The sequence below is a fragment of the Lottia gigantea genome (assembly GCF_000327385.1).
Source record: "Lottia gigantea unplaced genomic scaffold LOTGIsca_168, whole genome shotgun sequence".
Taxonomy (NCBI): Eukaryota; Metazoa; Mollusca; class Gastropoda; family Lottiidae; genus Lottia; species Lottia gigantea.
Genome location: NW_008708100.1, coordinates 247552 through 267235, shown reverse-complemented (window position 1 = coordinate 267235; position 19684 = coordinate 247552). Strand labels below are relative to the sequence as shown.

Sequence of the window (19684 nt, the reverse complement as noted above, 5' to 3'; positions counted from 1 at the left end):
AATTAGATGAACAGTCTCAGAGTTGTTGTCCTTGTGTGTACAGCGATGAGACTTTGTTTGAATTTGATGATAATTTGATGAACTGTTTAAGGTTTTTGCCTTGAATTATAGATGATTTTAAGATTACTTGAAAATTCATTATTAAGCCACCAGGGATTTTGTGATCATTTCTGACAGCTAGTAGTGGGCGTTTGTTACTTTGCCTGGCAAGCTATCTTTACCTTGCTTGAAACTACTGGATTCATTTCACTAGCTGACATTGTACAAATAACCCATGTTTATCTAAACAAGCAAATGCGGAGGTCATGCGTGCCTTTCCAGAGATGCACGAAAAATATTTTAGCACGAAATTAGGTATTACTGTTAGCTTTTGAATCAACATATCAATGGACAGTCAAATACAGACTTTACAAAATATTACTATGACCTGGAAAACATTTGGTTAAAATATGACCAATAAAAGGAAAATTGGATGAACTAACCTTCAATGACCACTTCTTATATATTCTTTTAGAATCATCAGGAGATATGTTAGATAAAATGAAAAGTGAAAATGGTAAGTGTTCCATTGCTCAACTATAAATGACATATAATAATTAGATTAAATAGAATAGAAATTAATGAATCTGAAGTCTGAATGAATGAAGAGATTGACTGCCTGCATTTCTTAGCTTCTTATCATACATCAATTTTATGCCAGTAATAAATGCCTTGCCTTCTTTCATTAGCTTGAAAAATTGATTCCAAAAAAAAACAGAGTTGACTTTTTCTGAAATTTGAGTGCCTGTATCACCATAATTCTAATACCTAATACCTATTGATTTATGAGTAGTATATGTCTTTTCAGATATGACGCATTTCACTTCTGCGCATGCGCAGCTTTTTCATGCGTCATATCCGAAAAGACCCAACTGTTAAAATGTATTATAACAGACTCCCCAAACTGTTAAAATGTATTATAACAGACTCTTCAAACTGTATTATAACAGACTCCATATAAATTACCCAACCACACAAGATTCACTAAAATAATACAGTATAAAATAACCGCATTCAAAAATAATATGTCTTTAATTTTAAAACACAAACAAAAAAAATTCGAAGGAAACGGTTTCTTCTCTGCGCTAACATCTTTCATCCCCAAAGTGGCCAACTTTGTCTCAAACAACAAATCCCTCATTTCCTCAGGAGCGCAAGCTCTTGGATCTGTGGCAAAAGCAGGAGTAAATATAAGCGATGCAGTGAAAAAATCTGACGAACTTAAAGAACTGCAGGTAATAAGAGAACTAAGAAACAAGAGACTAGAACGACAAGCCCTAGAAAAACAAGGAAAAGGGTTTAAAATCATTGGATAAAAATGGCAAGCAAAAATTACAGATTGGATCCAATCTTTCAATTGTATGATCCGATTCAATATTCGTTCAACAAGAAGAAAGAGAATTACATAATCATCTCACCATCGGTAGGGGCAAAGACACAAATAAACGACGGAGGAAGAGTTACCTTTGAAATTAATTCGTTGGTTGCTGCTTTCAGATGCCCATTTCCGATGCGATTTCAAAATCAAAGACGCCACTCAGAATCTAATTCCACAAACCAACACGACTTTAGAAAACAACTTCTTTCCGTCTTTATTCAGGGAAATGGTTTTGGAAGCTGGTTCAAATCCGATAAAGACCATAAAACACCCCGGCGAGTTTGACACAATGTTGAAAACGGTTATGTATCCCAAAAACTACGATTCAGTTTCGGGATGGATTCCCGATGTCGGTGTTGGAGAAGTTTTAAAAGAACCGGTCAGAACTGTAGCAAATGATGCAGACCTTGCTAGGATAAGGGTAGTTGCTAGAAACACACTGGAAAGAGTGACTCGCGGAGTAAATCACGGATTTGAAAAACGAGCGCTTCAATACAACAATATTCACATCGATAAAACACAAGGAGATGTAACTGTTTATTGCTGGAAGAAGCAAAACATTTGATTAAAATATCAGATAGAAAAATGATAAGAATTGAATAAAAAAACACCCTTTAAAAATGAAACCAGAAACTTTAGTTCTGAAAATAATAGAAGCTATGGAAACGAATTCGCCGACTCTAATAACTTACAACGGTAAAAAAGTGCATATAACCCAAAAGATTATCTATAAATACAAACATTGCAAAGTCAGAGACGATATAGACTTGGAAAGAATTGATCAGAATTTAACTAAAAAAGGTGGATTTTTACCTTTCTTACCTTTAATCTTTGCTGGTTTAGCTGCAGCAGGAGCAACTGCTGGTGGGGCTGCTGGGATAGCCAAAGCTGTCAACGATAACAAAGCTGAAGCTGTTGCAAACGCCGAAGCACGTAGACACAATTTGGCAATGGAAAGAGAAGCACGAGGAGGTTCAGGAGTAGGAGATATTTTAGGGACGGTCAAAGAATTCGGACAAAGATTTGGCGAAGAAACCAAGAAAACCGTAAAGAGGGATTAAGCAAATTAATAGATAATGTCGACACCGGAGAAATAAAAGTCAAACACAAGGGCAACGCCATATTTTTTAAAAACATACGTTCGGGCGAGGGAATCTTTCTTTCAAAATATTAAGGCAACGGGGTGATTTTTTCCACGGTTGTGGAAAGACTTACCTCACTTTTAACATGTTGACAACACCGAATCTTTTAGATTTCGAGTCTCTGTATATTTACACAACTACTCCCGAACAATCCTATTATCAGTTTCTCAAACCTTTGGAATACATCTCGAAAGAAGAAGTTCAAGACATTTTTCACTACTACGAAAGCAACGAAGACTTGCAAGAGAACGCGGAAATAAAAGACATTTTAGACGGCTTTATCAAAGAAAAGAATCCTTCTCTGAAACCGACCGACGTCAAAGTGTTTCTGACTAAAAACGTCAACGATTTAGACTTGTCTAAAATCGACAACCACCGTAAGAACTTGATTGTCTTTGACGACTGCGTGGCACAAAAAAGTCAAACCGTTCAACAAGAATTCTTCACGAAAGGAAGACATCACAACTGTCACTGCATATACCAATCACAATCTTTCTATGGAATGGACGCCATGTTTATCAGAAAGAACGCAAATTGTTTTTTATTATTCGAATTAAACGACAAAGATTTATCTCAAATCATTCAGTCGATAAATTACGGAATGGACAGAGACATGTTTAAAAAGGTTTGTAAAGCTCAATGGAGAAACCCGGATGATCATGAATATGTATTTGTTAATACATTGTTAAAACATATGTTAATTTTATTTTTTTTAAAATGACGGATTGGAATAATTTTTTAAAAAGAAATAGAGAATATATCAAAGCTAAGAATAAAATAAAGACCCAAGTTGAAAATAACAGATTACAACAACTCGGATTAACGGAAAATCTACAGACTCTATTTCAACCCATATTAAAAACTCAAGAAAATATTAAAAAGAGACTCGCTATAGAACCTTCACCCCATAAAGATCCACCGATTGAATATGGTGGTATTAAGACATTAGACGATATAAACGATATAAAACGTCTTTTTTCAAACCCTGACCCAGATTTACCAAAGAGCATTTCACCAATCATTGATGAAGTGGGGTTATTGTGTAATGGTTTTAGAATAAGATTTAGTGGAAATTCACCACAATTCAAAATTGACACAAAAGACTTTATATTTACATTAACGAGAGGATTAATAGATTTAATGAATGGCGAGGATGTTGAAATTGCCGATTACAAGGATTTAGTAGCATACTTAAAATTTCTACATGCGATCAGAAAGTCGGGACCCGAAACAAGAAGATTGTAAGAAGTTGATTTATATATAACAAAAGTTATTGAGCAAGATGAAGAGGAGGTAGATGATTATGCAGAAGATTATCCAATCATACAAGAAATAGACGAATTCGATGATATGGTGGCATCTGGACAAGGTATAACTTTTTTATCCGACAACAACGAGGAACTAGTTAATAGATTACGAGTAATATTAGCGGCCATGAAGGAAGGTCATCGATCGGACAGACAATACAACGAAGTCAATGGCATATTAAAACGACTTTTGGAGAAAAAAATCATCACTAAAATAGACTGTATAAACGTCATTAAAAATGTCCAATAAAGAGCAATTGTTCGTTATCACCTCGAATAAATCAGACATTAAATTGTCTCTAGACTACGAGTATGAACTCGATCGCAATAAACAGTTCGAACTGGGATTAAAGTATTTCTCTGTTTACAATTCCATTAGAAATATCAACGAAAACAACAATCAACTAAAAATATCGACGGATAACGGAGTTACGTTCAAAACCATAAGCTTACTACCGGGAAGCTACGAATACGTAGCCATCAACGATTACCTATACGAATACGCAGGAAGCGTGAACTGTAAAAACAATATCGAATTCGAAGGTAATTTGAATCTGAACAAAATAAAACTGATCTTGAGAAATAACAGTCAAGTCGATTTCAACGTAGAAAATTCGTTGAATGCGTTTCTAGGGTTCGATAAACTAATATACGCGCAATCGACATTGGCGCTGCACAAGGCCAACATCGAGAACGACATCGACGTGATCAACATTCACTGTAATTTGATTTGATCAACGGTGGATTTTTCAACAAGCACAAACGCCAAATCATATACAGCATACCGACTTTTACGGTGCCGATCTGATACAGAATTATAGAGAAACCGTTTCAAATGACCTATTTACCAGTCAATTCTTAGATATAAATCTGGAAATCAAAGACGGTAAAAACAGGTTCATAGACTTTGGCAACGAAGTAATTGTCATTCAACTTCATTTAAAACAATCTTCATTCTCTTCTTGAATAGTAAGATAATCTAAATCATCAAATTCATAGTTTTCATTAAAACTATACTCATCTTTGTCGTTGTAAGGATACATAATTCCTTCACTGTTTGGTGGTTTTCTTTTAACATTATTCAAATAACTTCTAAAAACTTTAGTTTGTTTATTATTTGGAATAACTTGCTAACTGAACGTAATCTTCTACACTTATCTTATCATTAGAATAACCTTTAAACGTTTTCTTTTCTTTTAAAACACCATCGGAAGTCAAAATGATGTTGTATTTGACTTTTGGTGCTAAATATAAACCAAATATAATTCCACCATCACCGTAATCGTTTTTACCTTTGCAATAGTCTTTTTCGGAGACCAAACCAGCTCTGTTTAGTTTTTTCCAATTGTTGGATGAAATGTACAAACTACGGTGTCGGTATAGTATATTTCGGGTTTATAAAATCCATTTATGACGTGAATGAAATTGTTCATTATTTTTTTACTGTGAGATAAAACGAATGATCCCAAATGACTAGGTGTTAGTTGTGTAGATTTACTATCTTCGGTCTCTTTTTCTTCAATTTCTGTTTCAACAATATATTGAGTATCATTAATTTTCTCATAGGTTTTAACACGTGAATCAAAGTTAGCCTGTAAAGTTGCTTCATTCCATAAATGTCTAGTTGTGAATATATCTTTTTGAATTGATTTACCATACAAGGAATTACCTAATAATTTCATGCAATTACTACCCACGATATTACCTTCTCGTTTATATTTATTTCTTAGATCTCTCAAAATTAAAATATAATCTCTAGGGTGGAGTTTTAAAATTTTTTTCGTATACTATACCATCTAATATTCTTATAATTCGTCCACCGGCTTTATCTATTTCTTGAATATCGACCGATGTTAAAACGTCGTGACAGAAACCATTTCTGAACCTGATTTTGTTACCCGTTTCCTTTTTACCTTCTTTATTCGTGAAAGTGATTTTATCTTTAGCTGGTATCGGTTGGAAGAACATGTTTTTGGGATAGTCAAACCACACTGTTAAAATAGCTGTTCTAGGTCTGAATTTTTGTTTATTGAAGAGTTTTACAAATTCTTTTTCTTCTTCTGGTAGAAACGGTCTTCCACTTTCTGCTCTCGGATATTCACTGTCTAAATCCGACATGGCGGAAGCGTATCAACCGTTAGCATCAAATGCCATTAGTTTAGTACAGTTTATTTTTTTAAGTCTTGAATAAATCAATTATGTTATTACTTTCTGTGTCACTTCGTATTTCACTTTGTGAAATATATTCCTTTAATACGTTACAAATTTCGTCCATTTTTTTCGTTTCAAATGATTTTCTATTTGCCGAAACTCTTCCTCCTTTAATAGATCGTCTGATAAAATTTCTTATAAAAGGATTAGTGTGCGAATAAACTTTTTCTTTTTCGGTATGTTTTGGAACCATTCTAGTAGTTTCATACCATTCTTCTTCAACCATTTCTTTATCGTAATGATACAAATAATACCAACCCTTTAAAGATAAAGATGGAGCCGTTAGATTATTGGATATATTCTGGTTTACAACTTCTTTCATGACTTGGTTATATTTTATCAAACAAGCTCCAAGACATAGGGTATCCCTTTTTGCATATGGTTCCCATTCGTCTCTCAATTCCTCCCAGTTGTCTTGGGTGTATTTAGCGATATCTACGTCGGCAATCTTTCTCAAATTCGCGGAAAGATTGGACGAATTTCCCCATGCAGCCAAACTAGATTTTTCATGTTGGTAGGAACATGTGAAACTGATATTTTGCAAATAGTTTTTATCGCTCGTTATTTTTTTCTGTCTTTTCCAGTTTTTCTGTAAATCTTTATCGGTGAAAGGATTAGACATAGGTAAAGACAAAATACCCCTCTGCGTTATCAGTGGACACTTTGACAACTTTGACGTGTTTTTAAGCACGATCCAGTTGTCGAATCCACTGCTGTTGTGAGAAATTAATATTAATCTCTTTCTATCATATTGACCTAAATATTTCAACATTTGATCTATGCAGTCCAGACCCACAAATGTTTCAATGGTCATTAGTTTGTCGTAATTTGGAATATCATCTGTTGGACGTTTTATTCTGTCCAACATTTTTCTTAGTTTTTCCAAATTGACCAAAGTGCAACAATACGGAATTGCTCTTCGCGTTTCTTTTTCTGAATAGTTTCGCAATCCCAAGCGAATAACGCATCATCACTCATACTTGAAAACACGTTTAGTTTGAGAGGTGAAACCTGTGTTGCTCGTCCCTACACGTTTTCCACACCTGTTCGTAATTGTCTTCTATTTCTTGAATTCCCAAACTTTTTTGGCTTCTTCTAATCAGACAGAAATGCGAGTTGTGTAAGTAAAAAACCCAATCTAATTCATCGTGAACGTCTCTGGGATGTAAATGTCTGTTTTTGGGATTATAAATTTGAAAAGAAGTGTTAAATTTCTTGTTGAATTCCTTCATTCTAGCACAAGTCATTACTCCTTTTGTATTTGCTTTTGAAAACCAGTTGATGTATTCTTGAAATTTATACTTTAAATCTTTGTTCAAATCTTTGACGCATTTGATAAAACAGTGACCATCTGTAGGTATGTAACAATTTTCACCTTCGTATTCATTTATCTTTTTAAGTAGATCAGTTCCTCCTCTACCAACTCACGATCTTTTGATTTCTTGGAAATTGTCTTTCATTAAAATTATTTTTCCTGTAAAATACCAATCGGAAGCATTAGATTTTTTGTCCATATTCGAAAAGATATTGTGAAAAGTTTTGGCATTGAAACCGAGGAGTGACATGTATTGTCTGTGATTCCCTTCCTCGTCTATCTCTCCATCTATTTTAATTTGTCCTTGGAATGTTTTAAATTTATCAGAGATAGCCTTGATAACATCGGAAAATAGGACGTTTTCTATCAATGTTTCATGTGTTCGATTTTATTCATATTTTTTTAAGTATATATTTTTTATTTTTTTATTTTGCGCTGATATTTCTGTATGGAATTTGTCCAGAATTTCATTGAATTCTTTTAATTCTTCAACTGTTATGTTCTTGTATTCTCTCGATCTTTCGAAAAAAATGTACAATTGATTAAGATACATATTCAAGATATCCGTTTTCTTTTTATAATGAGCTTTCTTTTTGCTTGTGAAACCTAAAGTGATGAGACCGCAAGAGGTCGTTTGAACGCTGTTAATGCAGCCAATACGGTTGGGACGATGACCGGAAGCATTAATCCACCAGTCACGGTCGTTGCCACCATTACTCCTACCATTAGAACTGTGCTCGCTGTTTTGAAAAAAGAATCGATTCTACTCCATGTTTTCCTGCATGTATTGCACTGTCTTAACTTTATTTTCAACTCTTCTTGTTTGTCTATCATGTAATGTTGTCTGCTTTCGAGTTCCATTTTTAAAGTCGTTAAATTAAGTGAATTTCCGATAATCCAAACCCTTCGAGAAACCTAACATTATTATATTTTTGGATATTCAAAATAAAAACATTTACGCGTACTAACGACATTTCTTGTTTTGTATGGTCCTCATTAAGATGATAGGAATATTTTCTTTTTTCTTTTTCAATGTTTATCTTGGCTCTACAAATATAACCACCACCTTTAAGCTCGAAGTCTTCGCCAAACGATAAAAATACTATAAACTCTCTTTCTTGTTGACTTTTATGAACATCGATCGAGGTGTATTTTCCACCTAAAACAAAAAACAGTTTTACGTTTTCAAAGTCTGTTGTTCCTAAAAACTCGTAACTGCTCGATTCTATTGGTTCGAGTGTGTGTCCGGGTATTATAAGTGATGGTGGAATTTTTATTATTTTAGTTGATGGTGGATTTTCCGTCTCCAATATATCTAAATCTTTGATTCCAATGATATCCTTATTATATATTACATGCATTTTAAATTGGTCTACATATTTATCATTTTTTGTTTCAATTTCATATAATCTATCCATTTTATTTTTTAAACGTATAGTCTCTTCCAAATTACCATCATTGAAAAAAAAAAGATTTATGAAAACATCATCTTTACCGTCAGTGATTTGTTTGAAAACTACTTTATTGACTTTAACCTTCATGGGAAAATCTATGTTAATCATACATTTACCTTAAAAAGTAAACGCTTCCGTTTCGCTGATATTGAATACGTTTTTAGGTTCTCCGTCTACGAGAGAAGCCACTTTTATTTCTGCTTTGAATCCGTATTTGTTTGATTTATAAATTTGGTCTTTTCCATCGAAGACAGTGTCACTTTCGAATGAAAGATTGAAATAATATGACTTCTAATTTGGTCAACTTTCTCTCTTGTCTCAAAAAATCGTCATGAATTCTAGATACCAATAGATTGACCTGTTCTTTAATATAATTTTTCATATCATCTCGAAATTTATTTTGAAGAAAGTTTTTAATCACACCCACTTCTTTTTCTAATTCGTCCGTGATTTTAGTATCCAAAGCAGTCAATTGTCGTTTCAACGTATCTTTGTCAATGGGATGTGTGTTAATTATATCTTGAACATCTGATTTTTGCTTCGCGATCTTTTCGTTCAAATTGGATATCGAATTTTGTAACTCGGTTTTGTCCACGGTCTTGTCTAGTTCTGCTAGCAATTCGCCAAGTTTTCTTTCCAAAGCGGTTAGTTTTCATTTCAATCTATCCTCGTTTACATTTTGGTTATCTATTAAACGTTGGCATCTATTTTTACCTTTGTAATCTTATCGTCTAATTTAGATATCAACTGACTTGTTTAATCCACTTTAAATAAGACGTTTCAAACTCGTTAACTCTTGTTGTAGTTTGGTTTCGTTCACAAGATTTTTAATATTTCGTCTGAGGTATCTTTTCACGTCAGTTATTCTATTTTCAACATGGTCCTTATCTATTTGAATTTGATCCAGTAAATATTTCTTGTTCACGGCATCGTTATCGTTTCCTGGAAACTTTATATTACTTATTTTGAAATTGTTCATATCAATATCCCCTTGTAAGGTGTCTCCGATTTGATCCACGAAAAAAGGTTTCGCTTTGTTTATAAACGCCGTTATGGGATTTTTAGATTCTAGAGGTAAAGACCCTAATCCAAACTTGTTTGCCATTTTTATTGAGTTAAATTTATTATAATTTCTTCAAACTTTTCTCCCAAACTCAACCGATATAAAACCCAAAGCGACAGCTGTCCACACAGCTTTTGTCCTGGCATTTGAATTTGAAACGTAGAACATTTGATTGGTTTGCTAGTCAATTTCGTTATCTCTTCTGTCGGTTCTAGACCGAAAGAATCAAAGAAATAAAAGTTATTCAAAGAATCTTTGTGTAGAGCAGAGTGATGAACTCCTTTTTGATCTGACGTATGAATGTTTGTGATGGCGTAAAATTTACCTTTCTTGTATTTCAGTTCATCAATTTCATCTCGCATGCAATAATAAAACGGCGAGACGTTCAATTCCTTGGCCCATTTCACAAGTTGAAGTTTGTGGTCGTGTCTTTTCCGTATTTATCGAGAAATGCATTCATTTTTAAAAGTCAGTTTTTTTTTTAAGTTGATTTTTTGAGGTGTTATGTTTTTCGAAGTAGGCGGTAAGTATTGTTGAAGACCCAATTGACGAAATATATATGTAGTTTGTGTTTGAAAAAACCTGTATTACATTCTGATGAAACACATTCAATAATATTTTGAAGATAAATTTACATTTAAATTTAAAAAATCTTAATTTAAGAAAGCGTAAATGCTTGTCGACATCCAAATTTCTTAATCTTTCATCTAAATCTTCATTTTCGAGATTCATTTTTAAAAGTCAGTTTTTTGAAGTTCATTTTGATAAAACCTTCCTATGATTTGTTCTTTGTCTTGATCGATCAATTCATACGTGGGAGGTGATGTGCTATTTATTTTATCAACGATGAATATCTCGTTAGTCCAATACCCGACGTAACCTTTCTGAAACAATGATTTGTATTTAAAAATACGAACTCGATCTCCAACTTTGAATTTGGGTTTAATATTCAAATTGCTAATCTCGTTTTCAAAGTTGTTTCGAGTGTTGACAGACTTTATGATATTAGGGTTATTCGAGGCTTGCGTTGGCGTCACACCTATAGACGAATGTATTTTGTTATTGTATTCGTCGACAACAACTGGTAATATTTTAAGCCATTTTTGAGATTTCAATTCCGTGAATTTCTTGAATAATTTGCTTTTAAGAGTCCTATTGAATCTTTCCATCACTACGGCCTTACCTTCATTATGCGTGCTGTAAATTTCAAACCCCAGAGATTTCACATTTCTGTTGTAGAATTCGCTTCCTTTATCAACCCACAACTTTAGGGGTTGTCTGTCGGATTGTTTCATTATGGTTTCGAATGTTTGACAGTCAGACCCGATTTGTTTTTCAAGGGAAAGACCCAAGCGTATCTCGTGTATATATCGATCACCGTCAAACAATACTTATACCCTCTCTCGACTGACATTAATTAAATGTTGATTAGCTGATTAAATCGGCTGACCAAATTTCATCTTTATCAAAAACTTTGACTTTGAGGTAATGTTTGTTTTTTCGAAATTCTTTGTGAATCTCGTCTGCTATGCCCATACCCAATTTCAATTTTGCCTTCAAGAGTTTTATGATAAGAGCCTACTGTAATTTCTCTTTGAAAGTGTCATAGGGAATATTTTCGTGTTCGTCTATCATTTGTTTGTCTGCTTGGTGTCTGAATGTTATGTCTTTGTTTCTGTACAGTATGTCGTGTTTGAGCGCTGCTGCGTCAACTCTATTAACGGGTTCTTCCCCTGGTTTGGGATTATCATTTTCGTCCAATCGTAGATCTAACCTAGTGCCTGGACCTGTATAATTGTGCCCTGGGAGATGTTTTTCTCCGGGATATTTTGCCCATGGGAACCCAATGACTTTTGAATGTCTCTCGCACCGAAAAACTTTTTAGGAGGATGGACATTTATTAAAGACATATTTGTTCAATAATGAAATAAACACCATATATTTTTAATACAAAAGATTTAATACAAGGAGAAAGCGATAGAAATGAATCACTTTATGAAATGTCACGACCGATCCTAATAATAGCGGTTTGAAAAATGAGGTCACGAGCGATTCTAATAAGAGTGGTCATGACCTTTAAGTTATGACTGCCAATAGTGTAAGACGGGAGATAACTAAGACCGCTCTTATTAGGATCGCTCGTCATCCTTTGTTCTATTTTTGAAAATCTGTATCCACAACCTTGGATATTTGTCACAGAGTTTGGTAAAAATTCTTGGCCTTTTTCTATCCCCTTACCGATGGTTTAAATATTCTTCGTGATATGAAATGTTGGCATCTATTAAACTGGAATAAACAAAAATTGATATTTTGAATAAAACAGCAAATTAATCTAAATTCCACCCTGTCGTCTTATGATTAAATCAAACAAAAAGAACATACCTTGATTTTTTGTATGATTAAATTCCTAATCTTCAACAAAAACATGGCTAACAGTTGAGAGTCTAGACTGTCTGTGCTGACGTTGCACGCGTGATATGTTAATTATAGCGTGACATATATCCAGTGAACAACAGACGAGTGACTGTTACTAGGCGTTAAAGGTAATTTATTAAATCAATAATACTCTAGACAACTGTGTATAAACAAAAAAACAGTGTTACCTCCCATTAATCAGTTGAGGTTTTTATCCAATAATTTTTATTTCGCATTTCTCTCATATGTTGTTCAACTCGTTAGATCTTTTCACTGCATCGCTTATATCTACTCCTGAGGAAATTTCTTGTTTGAGACAAAGTTGGCCACTTTGGGGATGAGAGATGTTAGCGCAGAAAAGAAACCGTCTCCTTCAAATTTTTTTTGTTTGTGTTTTAAAATTAAAGACATCTTTTTTTTTTAATGCAGTTAGTTCATTCTGTATTATTATAGTGATTCTTGTCTGTGGTTTGGGTAATTTATATGGAGTCTGTTATAATACAGTTTGGGGAGTCTGTTATAATACATTTTAGCAGTTTGGGGAGTCTGTTATAATACATTTTAAGTTTGGGGGAGTCTGTTATAATACATTTTAACAGTTTGGGGGAGTCTGTTATAATACATTTTAACAGTTTGGGGAGTCTGTTATAATACATTTTAACAGTCTGGGGAGTCTGTTATAATACATTTTAACAGTTTGGGGAGTCTGTTATGATACATTTTAACAGTTTGGGGAGTCTGTTATAATACATTTTAACAGTTGTGTCTTTTCGGATATGACGCATGAAAAAGCTGCGCACGCGCAGAAGTGAAATGCGTCATATCCGAAAAGACATATACTACTTTTATGTGAGTCCAAATGGCTCAGTGATTTTCAAGCTTGCTTACAAGAAGGTCCAAGGTTCGTTTCTGGCATAGGTCGAGAGAATATCTTGGACTTTGACCTTCTTTCCCCTCATCAGTGATGCAGACTGGAGGGCCAACATGGAAAAAGTTTAGTCATGGTGTTTTCATTAGCCAATTAGGTACAAAGTAGGACTAAACTCTTTTTCATTTGTAATTATTTCCGTGAATCTTCCATTCGTTCAGAAACAACAACAACTGTAAAGTATAGCATGTCTTGATAACCTAGCATTGAAGGAAAAACCTTTAATATCCTCTGATATATCCATACATGATCACTCTATTTTCTGTTATACCACTGAGAAATTAAGGATGTATTTTATGTTAATTGCTATATTCCTATCTTGATGCTGGACTACTATCAAACTTTGCATGCATTCATACCTAACTTTCCTTAATTTAACCATGAAGGGTTTTGGCTATCCCCCAAGAGAGATATTAATTAAATTACAGTAAGTTTGAAAGAGGAATTTGTTAATTGTTACTCATTGATATTTTAGATACTAGTATTCACAAGAAATTAGTAGAAAAATATCAACAGTCAACATGGAGGAATAAGTGAGTGTAAAATATGTTTAACGATTATTACAGTGGTGTAACCTATTTTCCTGGATATAAGGATTCAACACCGAATTTCGTCAAAGTTAAAAAAACGAATTTTTTTTTTATGTATTAAATGTTTCCTCAGATATTCTACAAATTAATTAAAATTGGTTTGTTTCGATTTTCTTTATGAATCCTTCACTTTGACCCATATTTCATGAGCAACTCGGGAACGGCGGCAGAATGCCTCACCTATTTTCGTGTACAATGTTTGATCTATAAGTAAGTCTAGAAAAACACGTTGTATGGATACCGTGTGGTATAATTAACTTCTCTTAGTATTTATCTTTAATATCAATTCATTATAACTAGTAACAATTCCTTGAAAGAACCACGATTTAAAAAAAAATAGTGACTTACAAAATAAGATACGTAGCGTGATTTATTGCTAAAAGTCACTGAAACAACATAAGAATATGGTCCACTTTGTGTTCCATAGAAATTTTCTGCTGACACGGAATCCGCTAGTTGATCACGTGACTTCATTCGTTGGACTACATTCTAGCAGACGACACTTGGAATTTCGATTACGGCTTGGGATTATAAGGAAATTCGGCTGATAAAAAATGGTGACGTTTGGTAATAACTGAAATCCGCCATTTTGTATTTGTCAAAATATACATTAATACATTTTACCTTGCTTGAAACTACTGGATTCATTCTACTAGCTGATATTGTACAGAAAACCCATGTTTATCAAAACAAGCTAATGCGGAGGTCGCACATGTAAATTATTAATCATTTCCGGAAATCCATGAAAATAAAATAAAGTGGGGATTGATTTATTATATTAATAATATTTTGTAGGTTAATGGAAGAAATCAATCCTATACATCAACAATATAAACGTAATGTAGAAAATGATGCTGTTGTTAAACAACCTGCTATATCCTATGCAACATCTTTTGCTTGGCAGGTATGTAAATATGGACGCCTCAGGTTGACTGTCTACCACAGTTGATTGAAAGGCTCAGACTGCTTATCTGGTTGACTGGGATTGATAAATACCACCAATTGCTTGATCCAGATGATCTAGATGCTACCAATTTCATGGTTGACCCGGGCGTTGTAATAGATTTAATCTGTAAACAGTTGAGAAGGCACTCATCTTATTGTCAAGAACCTGACAATTTTTTTCTATAATTTTCATTTCATTCTTCTCAGAGCACTTACAATTCTTTTATGCTTCATATATAATCTTCTAATTTTCTCATTACAGCTTCTTGTTGTTTCTCTAAGAACTGGAAGAAACTTGTTCAGAAATCCACAAAGTTCCATTTTACAGGTAAAAATATTTATTCTACATCAGATATACTAGAGAAGTTTCAATCCATCCATATTGATTGAATGATTTACTTTTATTGATCTTTTAAAGTGAGGTAAAACTGTACAAAATATACTTTTAAATAATTTTCTGTGCAAAGTGCCTCTATTGTAATAGTTTTTTTCATCACATTTGGATTTGCCTTAATATATTTGTTAGTCTGTAGATATTTTCTCTCAAGAAAGTGATTATTTGTTATGATTGTATTAATTTTGTATATTTTTTTCGATTGTATTTTTTATTTGCAGATTTTTGTTATGATTATATTTGCTGTTATTGTTGGTGCTGTTTATTGGCAAATTGATGATTCAAGTACTTCGGGAGTACAAAACAGGTGAATGTAGGAATTTGATTATTACTTGATGTCCTTCAAATGCTCACATGTTCTGATCATTACAGTCCTGTTACATTAGAGTAGTGAATTCAGAATGTAATATAAAATAATTATTCATTGTAATTTGTCACAAAAGAACATCTTAACATTGTGTTTTGGACTATTTCAGATAAATGTGTCTAGTGTATTTATTGTCTGTTAGTCTTCCAATATATATCTGCTAGTACAAACAGTAACACACTCTTTTTTTTGGCTTTGTTTCTATTTTATTATTGATAACTTTCAAATTCTTACAGAGTTGGTGCATTTTTCTTCATCATTATGAATCAAGTATTTGGTAATTTATCTGCTATAGAGTTGTTTATTAAAGAGAGATCTATATTTATGTAAGTATATTATATTTTATCCTATACCTGAGTTTTTTTTCTATTTTACTATGTCTGTAATGCATTCTAGATCCCATTTTTTTTTTCTCATTTGTTTAGGTCGGATAAAATTGATATTCTTGTATCCTGTTGAATATAGCCTGTGGAATGAATATGGTATTCAACAGGCGGTATTCGATGGGCTGGTCCAAAGGCTGACATTTAACGCATGCACATTTTACGTCAATAACGCTAAAGATGGCGTATGCTTGGTTTGCCTCTGTCGATGTTGAAGAAATGATTAAAAGCAAACGAAACAAAAACACTGAAAAAAAGACTAAACTCGATACCTAACAGACTTTCTCGCATCTAAATTTGTAGTATTGGTAGAAGGGAGTACGGGATATCCAACATCTTTCAGAGAAAGGATTATTTATTTCGATTTTCAACTTAGTTGACCGGATAAATAGGTTATCCAATGGTAAACTCGTGCTTGTGAAAATATCACAAGCACTCATGGCATAAAAACCATATCCCCTTGCAGCCATAGGATAACCTCTATTTATACCACTATTATTACAGGACATAAAGTTATTGTATGGAAAGGTATCGTTTACATGTTATGATTACTCACTATGAATTTGTTGATGTATGTTTTTCAGACATGAGAATGTCAGTGGTTTTTATCGAGTATCAGCCTATTTTCTGGCCAAAGTTTTCTGTGATGTGATACCAATGAGGTTAATTCCAGTCATTGTCTTTTCATCTATTGTGTATTGGATGGTCGGTAAGTCACCTGCTTATATGTTGGTTGATCATGCAACTTCTGCCCTTCAACTTTCAAAGGAGGATGGACAAGTTTAAGTTGTAAATATTGTGTCCACTTAACACAATAATATGATGTATTTCTCCGAAAATGGTTTACCTAAAAAACTTAAATGGACAGGTGCGCCATTCTTTCTGACTTATCATACTTTAGTCTCAGAAACAGGAATTTTTTAGCTAAGCCAATCAGTAATAATTTTTACAGCTCACCATTGAAATTTGAGCCTTCAAATCCATGTGTCAAGAATTATCGGCATTTGAATGTGAACGAATTTTAAGATTCTCTGTGATATATAAAAAAGACATATAAAAATAGTGAGTAAAACTCCTAGTTTGAGATCTTTTTGAAGGAATTATGCAATTTTCATACATTTCTAGTACTTCTGAAGATTATTTACATATTTGACTCAGATCAACCCCCCCCCCCAGAATTGTGCATCTGCCCCCTTTAAATACCCCAAAAATAATTCCAGTTTATCATTTAAGTTTATCGAGGGTTTCCTCTCCTGATAAAATTATTACATCATACACAAAATGCAATGAATATTCATCAAATTCTACTTACAGAAGAGTAATCCTTTCACATCAGTGAATGTCTAACATAGATGCACAAAACTTGTATTTATAAGCTTATGCATTGTAAGCATCTGAATAAGAGTCTTCAATGCAGAGACTAACAGATAAATTTTTTGACTTGTGTATTTTCAGGGTTTGAAGCAGATGTTGGAAAGTTTTTTTTCTTCATGTTAGATTTATTTTTAACCACTCTGTCAGCATCAAGTTTAGCTTTTGCTATTAGTGCCAGTGTTAGGATGATGGCCATAGCTAATTTACTGATTGCTCTTTGTTTTGTTTTTATGATGGTAAGAACCTTAATTATTGCTCTAGTTCAAATAAGAGTCTAATAACAACAATTATTCTAGATACATTATGTTATTACCTTTCAGTATTCAGACTGACAGTTGACAAATAAGAAGATTTAAACGTTGCCACAATTTTGTGATACAGGGCTGTCAAATTAATTTTTTGTCAACCAGACATTTTTCAATATCCTGTGAAATGCAATCTCAATTTCCCCTTGAGAGGAGGTCTAATATAATATACCAGTATTGGCATGATGTTTGGCAAAAGAGAGGTGAACTGTGTCAATTTACCAATAGTTCTACTTTAACTTTATATTAACTCTGTCAGCCTATCAGAAATAATCAAAATATGTTAAAATTATGTAATACATGTAATACTTGTTTGCACCTACTATTCTCGGCACTTTGCTTCAACTTTTATACGCCCACATGAATATATGGTAGTATATTGTCGTCGCCCCTGTCCGTCGGTCTTAAGTATGAAGTTGGCTATCTTTCGATGAACGGTTTTTGAGTTATTGCCCTTTATGAAAAACGCATTAAAATTGGTTTGTGAACACAGTAGAGAGAACAGTTTTCATCCTATTTAAATGAAATTTGGTATGATCATTTAAAATGATGAGATCTTAGTTAAGATTGAATTTGACAATTTTTCGATCAACGGAATTTGATTGCCCTTGACTTAGTACAAACTCATCAAAATTTGTAGGTGATAGAGGTGACAGTGAACGACGTCCGTAAGAAATGCTATTATCACCTCAGAAACACTGGAAGCATCAGACAGTTAATTACTGAGTCTATAGCAGCAACACTTGTTTGTTCATTGGTATTAACTCGTATCGACTACTGTAATAGTCTCCTTTCTAAAACATCTTCCTCCAATATAACAAGACTGCAATCAATCCAAAATACCGCCGCCCGCATTGTAACAAAATCGCCAAAATACGCCCATATTACACCAATTCTGAAAAAGCTCCATTGGTTGCCAGTATCGAAACGGATCAATTATAAAACCGTCTCTTTGACTTACCAAACTACCTCAAACATGGGTCGAGAATACCTGACTGATCTTATTGCAAAGAAAGTCCCTGCACGAAATCTGAGATCTATTGAAAAAAATCTAGTACAAGTGCCAAACTATAGCATGAAAACGTATGGTTTCCTTGCTTTTTCATTGGCCGCAACCAACGTTTGGAACAACCTCCTTGTGTTTCCAGAAAGTCTAAAATCCTTGCCAACACACAAAATGTTCAAGAACAAAGTAAAAACTGTTTTATTCGACTCTTGTTAGTCTTTATACCTTTTTTGTTTGCGCTATGAGCACACTTTTTTGTGGAGTTTAGCGCTATATAAATATACACATTATTATTATTATTATTACAGTTTATGTCAGAATTTTATTAAATAATGTGTCTTTGATTAAATCAACAATATCTTGCACAAATTAGATTTTTGGTATGATTTGACACAGATTGGTGACTGCCCTTGATATACTGAAAATGTATGAGGAAAGTGGACGTATCTTGCTAGGCAACCACTTGTTTGAGTTGTGGTGTGGTGTTTACAAAATATATCAACTTCTATTTGATTTCAGTTGTTCAGTGGTTTATTAGTTAATCTAAATTCTATGGCAGATTGGTTAAGCTGGTTAAAATGGGGCAGTATATTTAAATACAGTTTAGATGTAAGTATATTTAAATACAGTTTGTAGGTGTAAACTTTTGTTTTTATACCCAAATGTTAGCTGTATTGTATGATTTTGGACAAATGGACTAGGAATATAACAAACATTTTAATCTAAGGAACTAGCAATCAGCTAATGTCATTTTAATAATATGAATTTTTTATCTTTATTTCAGGCGTTGAGTATCAATGAGTTAAAAGATAAACAATTTTGTGACATGAACAATGGGACAAGTACTTGGTATGTGACTGTTTTCTTTATTATACACTCACATTATAATGTGGTGATTCCAAAAAGAAAAAACAGGCAGCAATAACCAATCACAGAAGACTTTCTGATGAGATCACCAATACCACTAGTAGTACAGTGATTCATTTGATGTATACTGAACTTGGTGTAATAAATAATAAAACTTGACATCAAATACCATCCTTTAATACCCAACGTTTCATCAAAAAA

General features: G+C 33.3%; 1 protein-coding gene across 1 annotated transcript in view; it reads left to right on the top strand.

Annotated features, from left to right (window-relative positions):
- LOTGIDRAFT_141832 (hypothetical protein) overlaps window positions 1–19684 on the top strand; it is a gene marked incomplete at both ends in the record, with an annotated part of 28808 nt that overhangs the window by 8178 nt on the left and 946 nt on the right. Inside the window, 9 exons of the mRNA XM_009051462.1 lie at window positions 3397–3529; window positions 14649–14746; window positions 15050–15115; window positions 15403–15488; window positions 15785–15874; window positions 16516–16663; window positions 17410–17541; window positions 19136–19225; window positions 19401–19465. Of these exons, the coding sequence (XP_009049710.1) occupies window positions 3397–3529; window positions 14649–14746; window positions 15050–15115; window positions 15403–15488; window positions 15785–15874; window positions 16516–16663; window positions 17410–17541; window positions 19136–19225; window positions 19401–19465 (908 nt within the window). The remainder of the gene's footprint in view (window positions 1–3396; window positions 3530–14648; window positions 14747–15049; window positions 15116–15402; window positions 15489–15784; window positions 15875–16515; window positions 16664–17409; window positions 17542–19135; window positions 19226–19400; window positions 19466–19684) is intronic.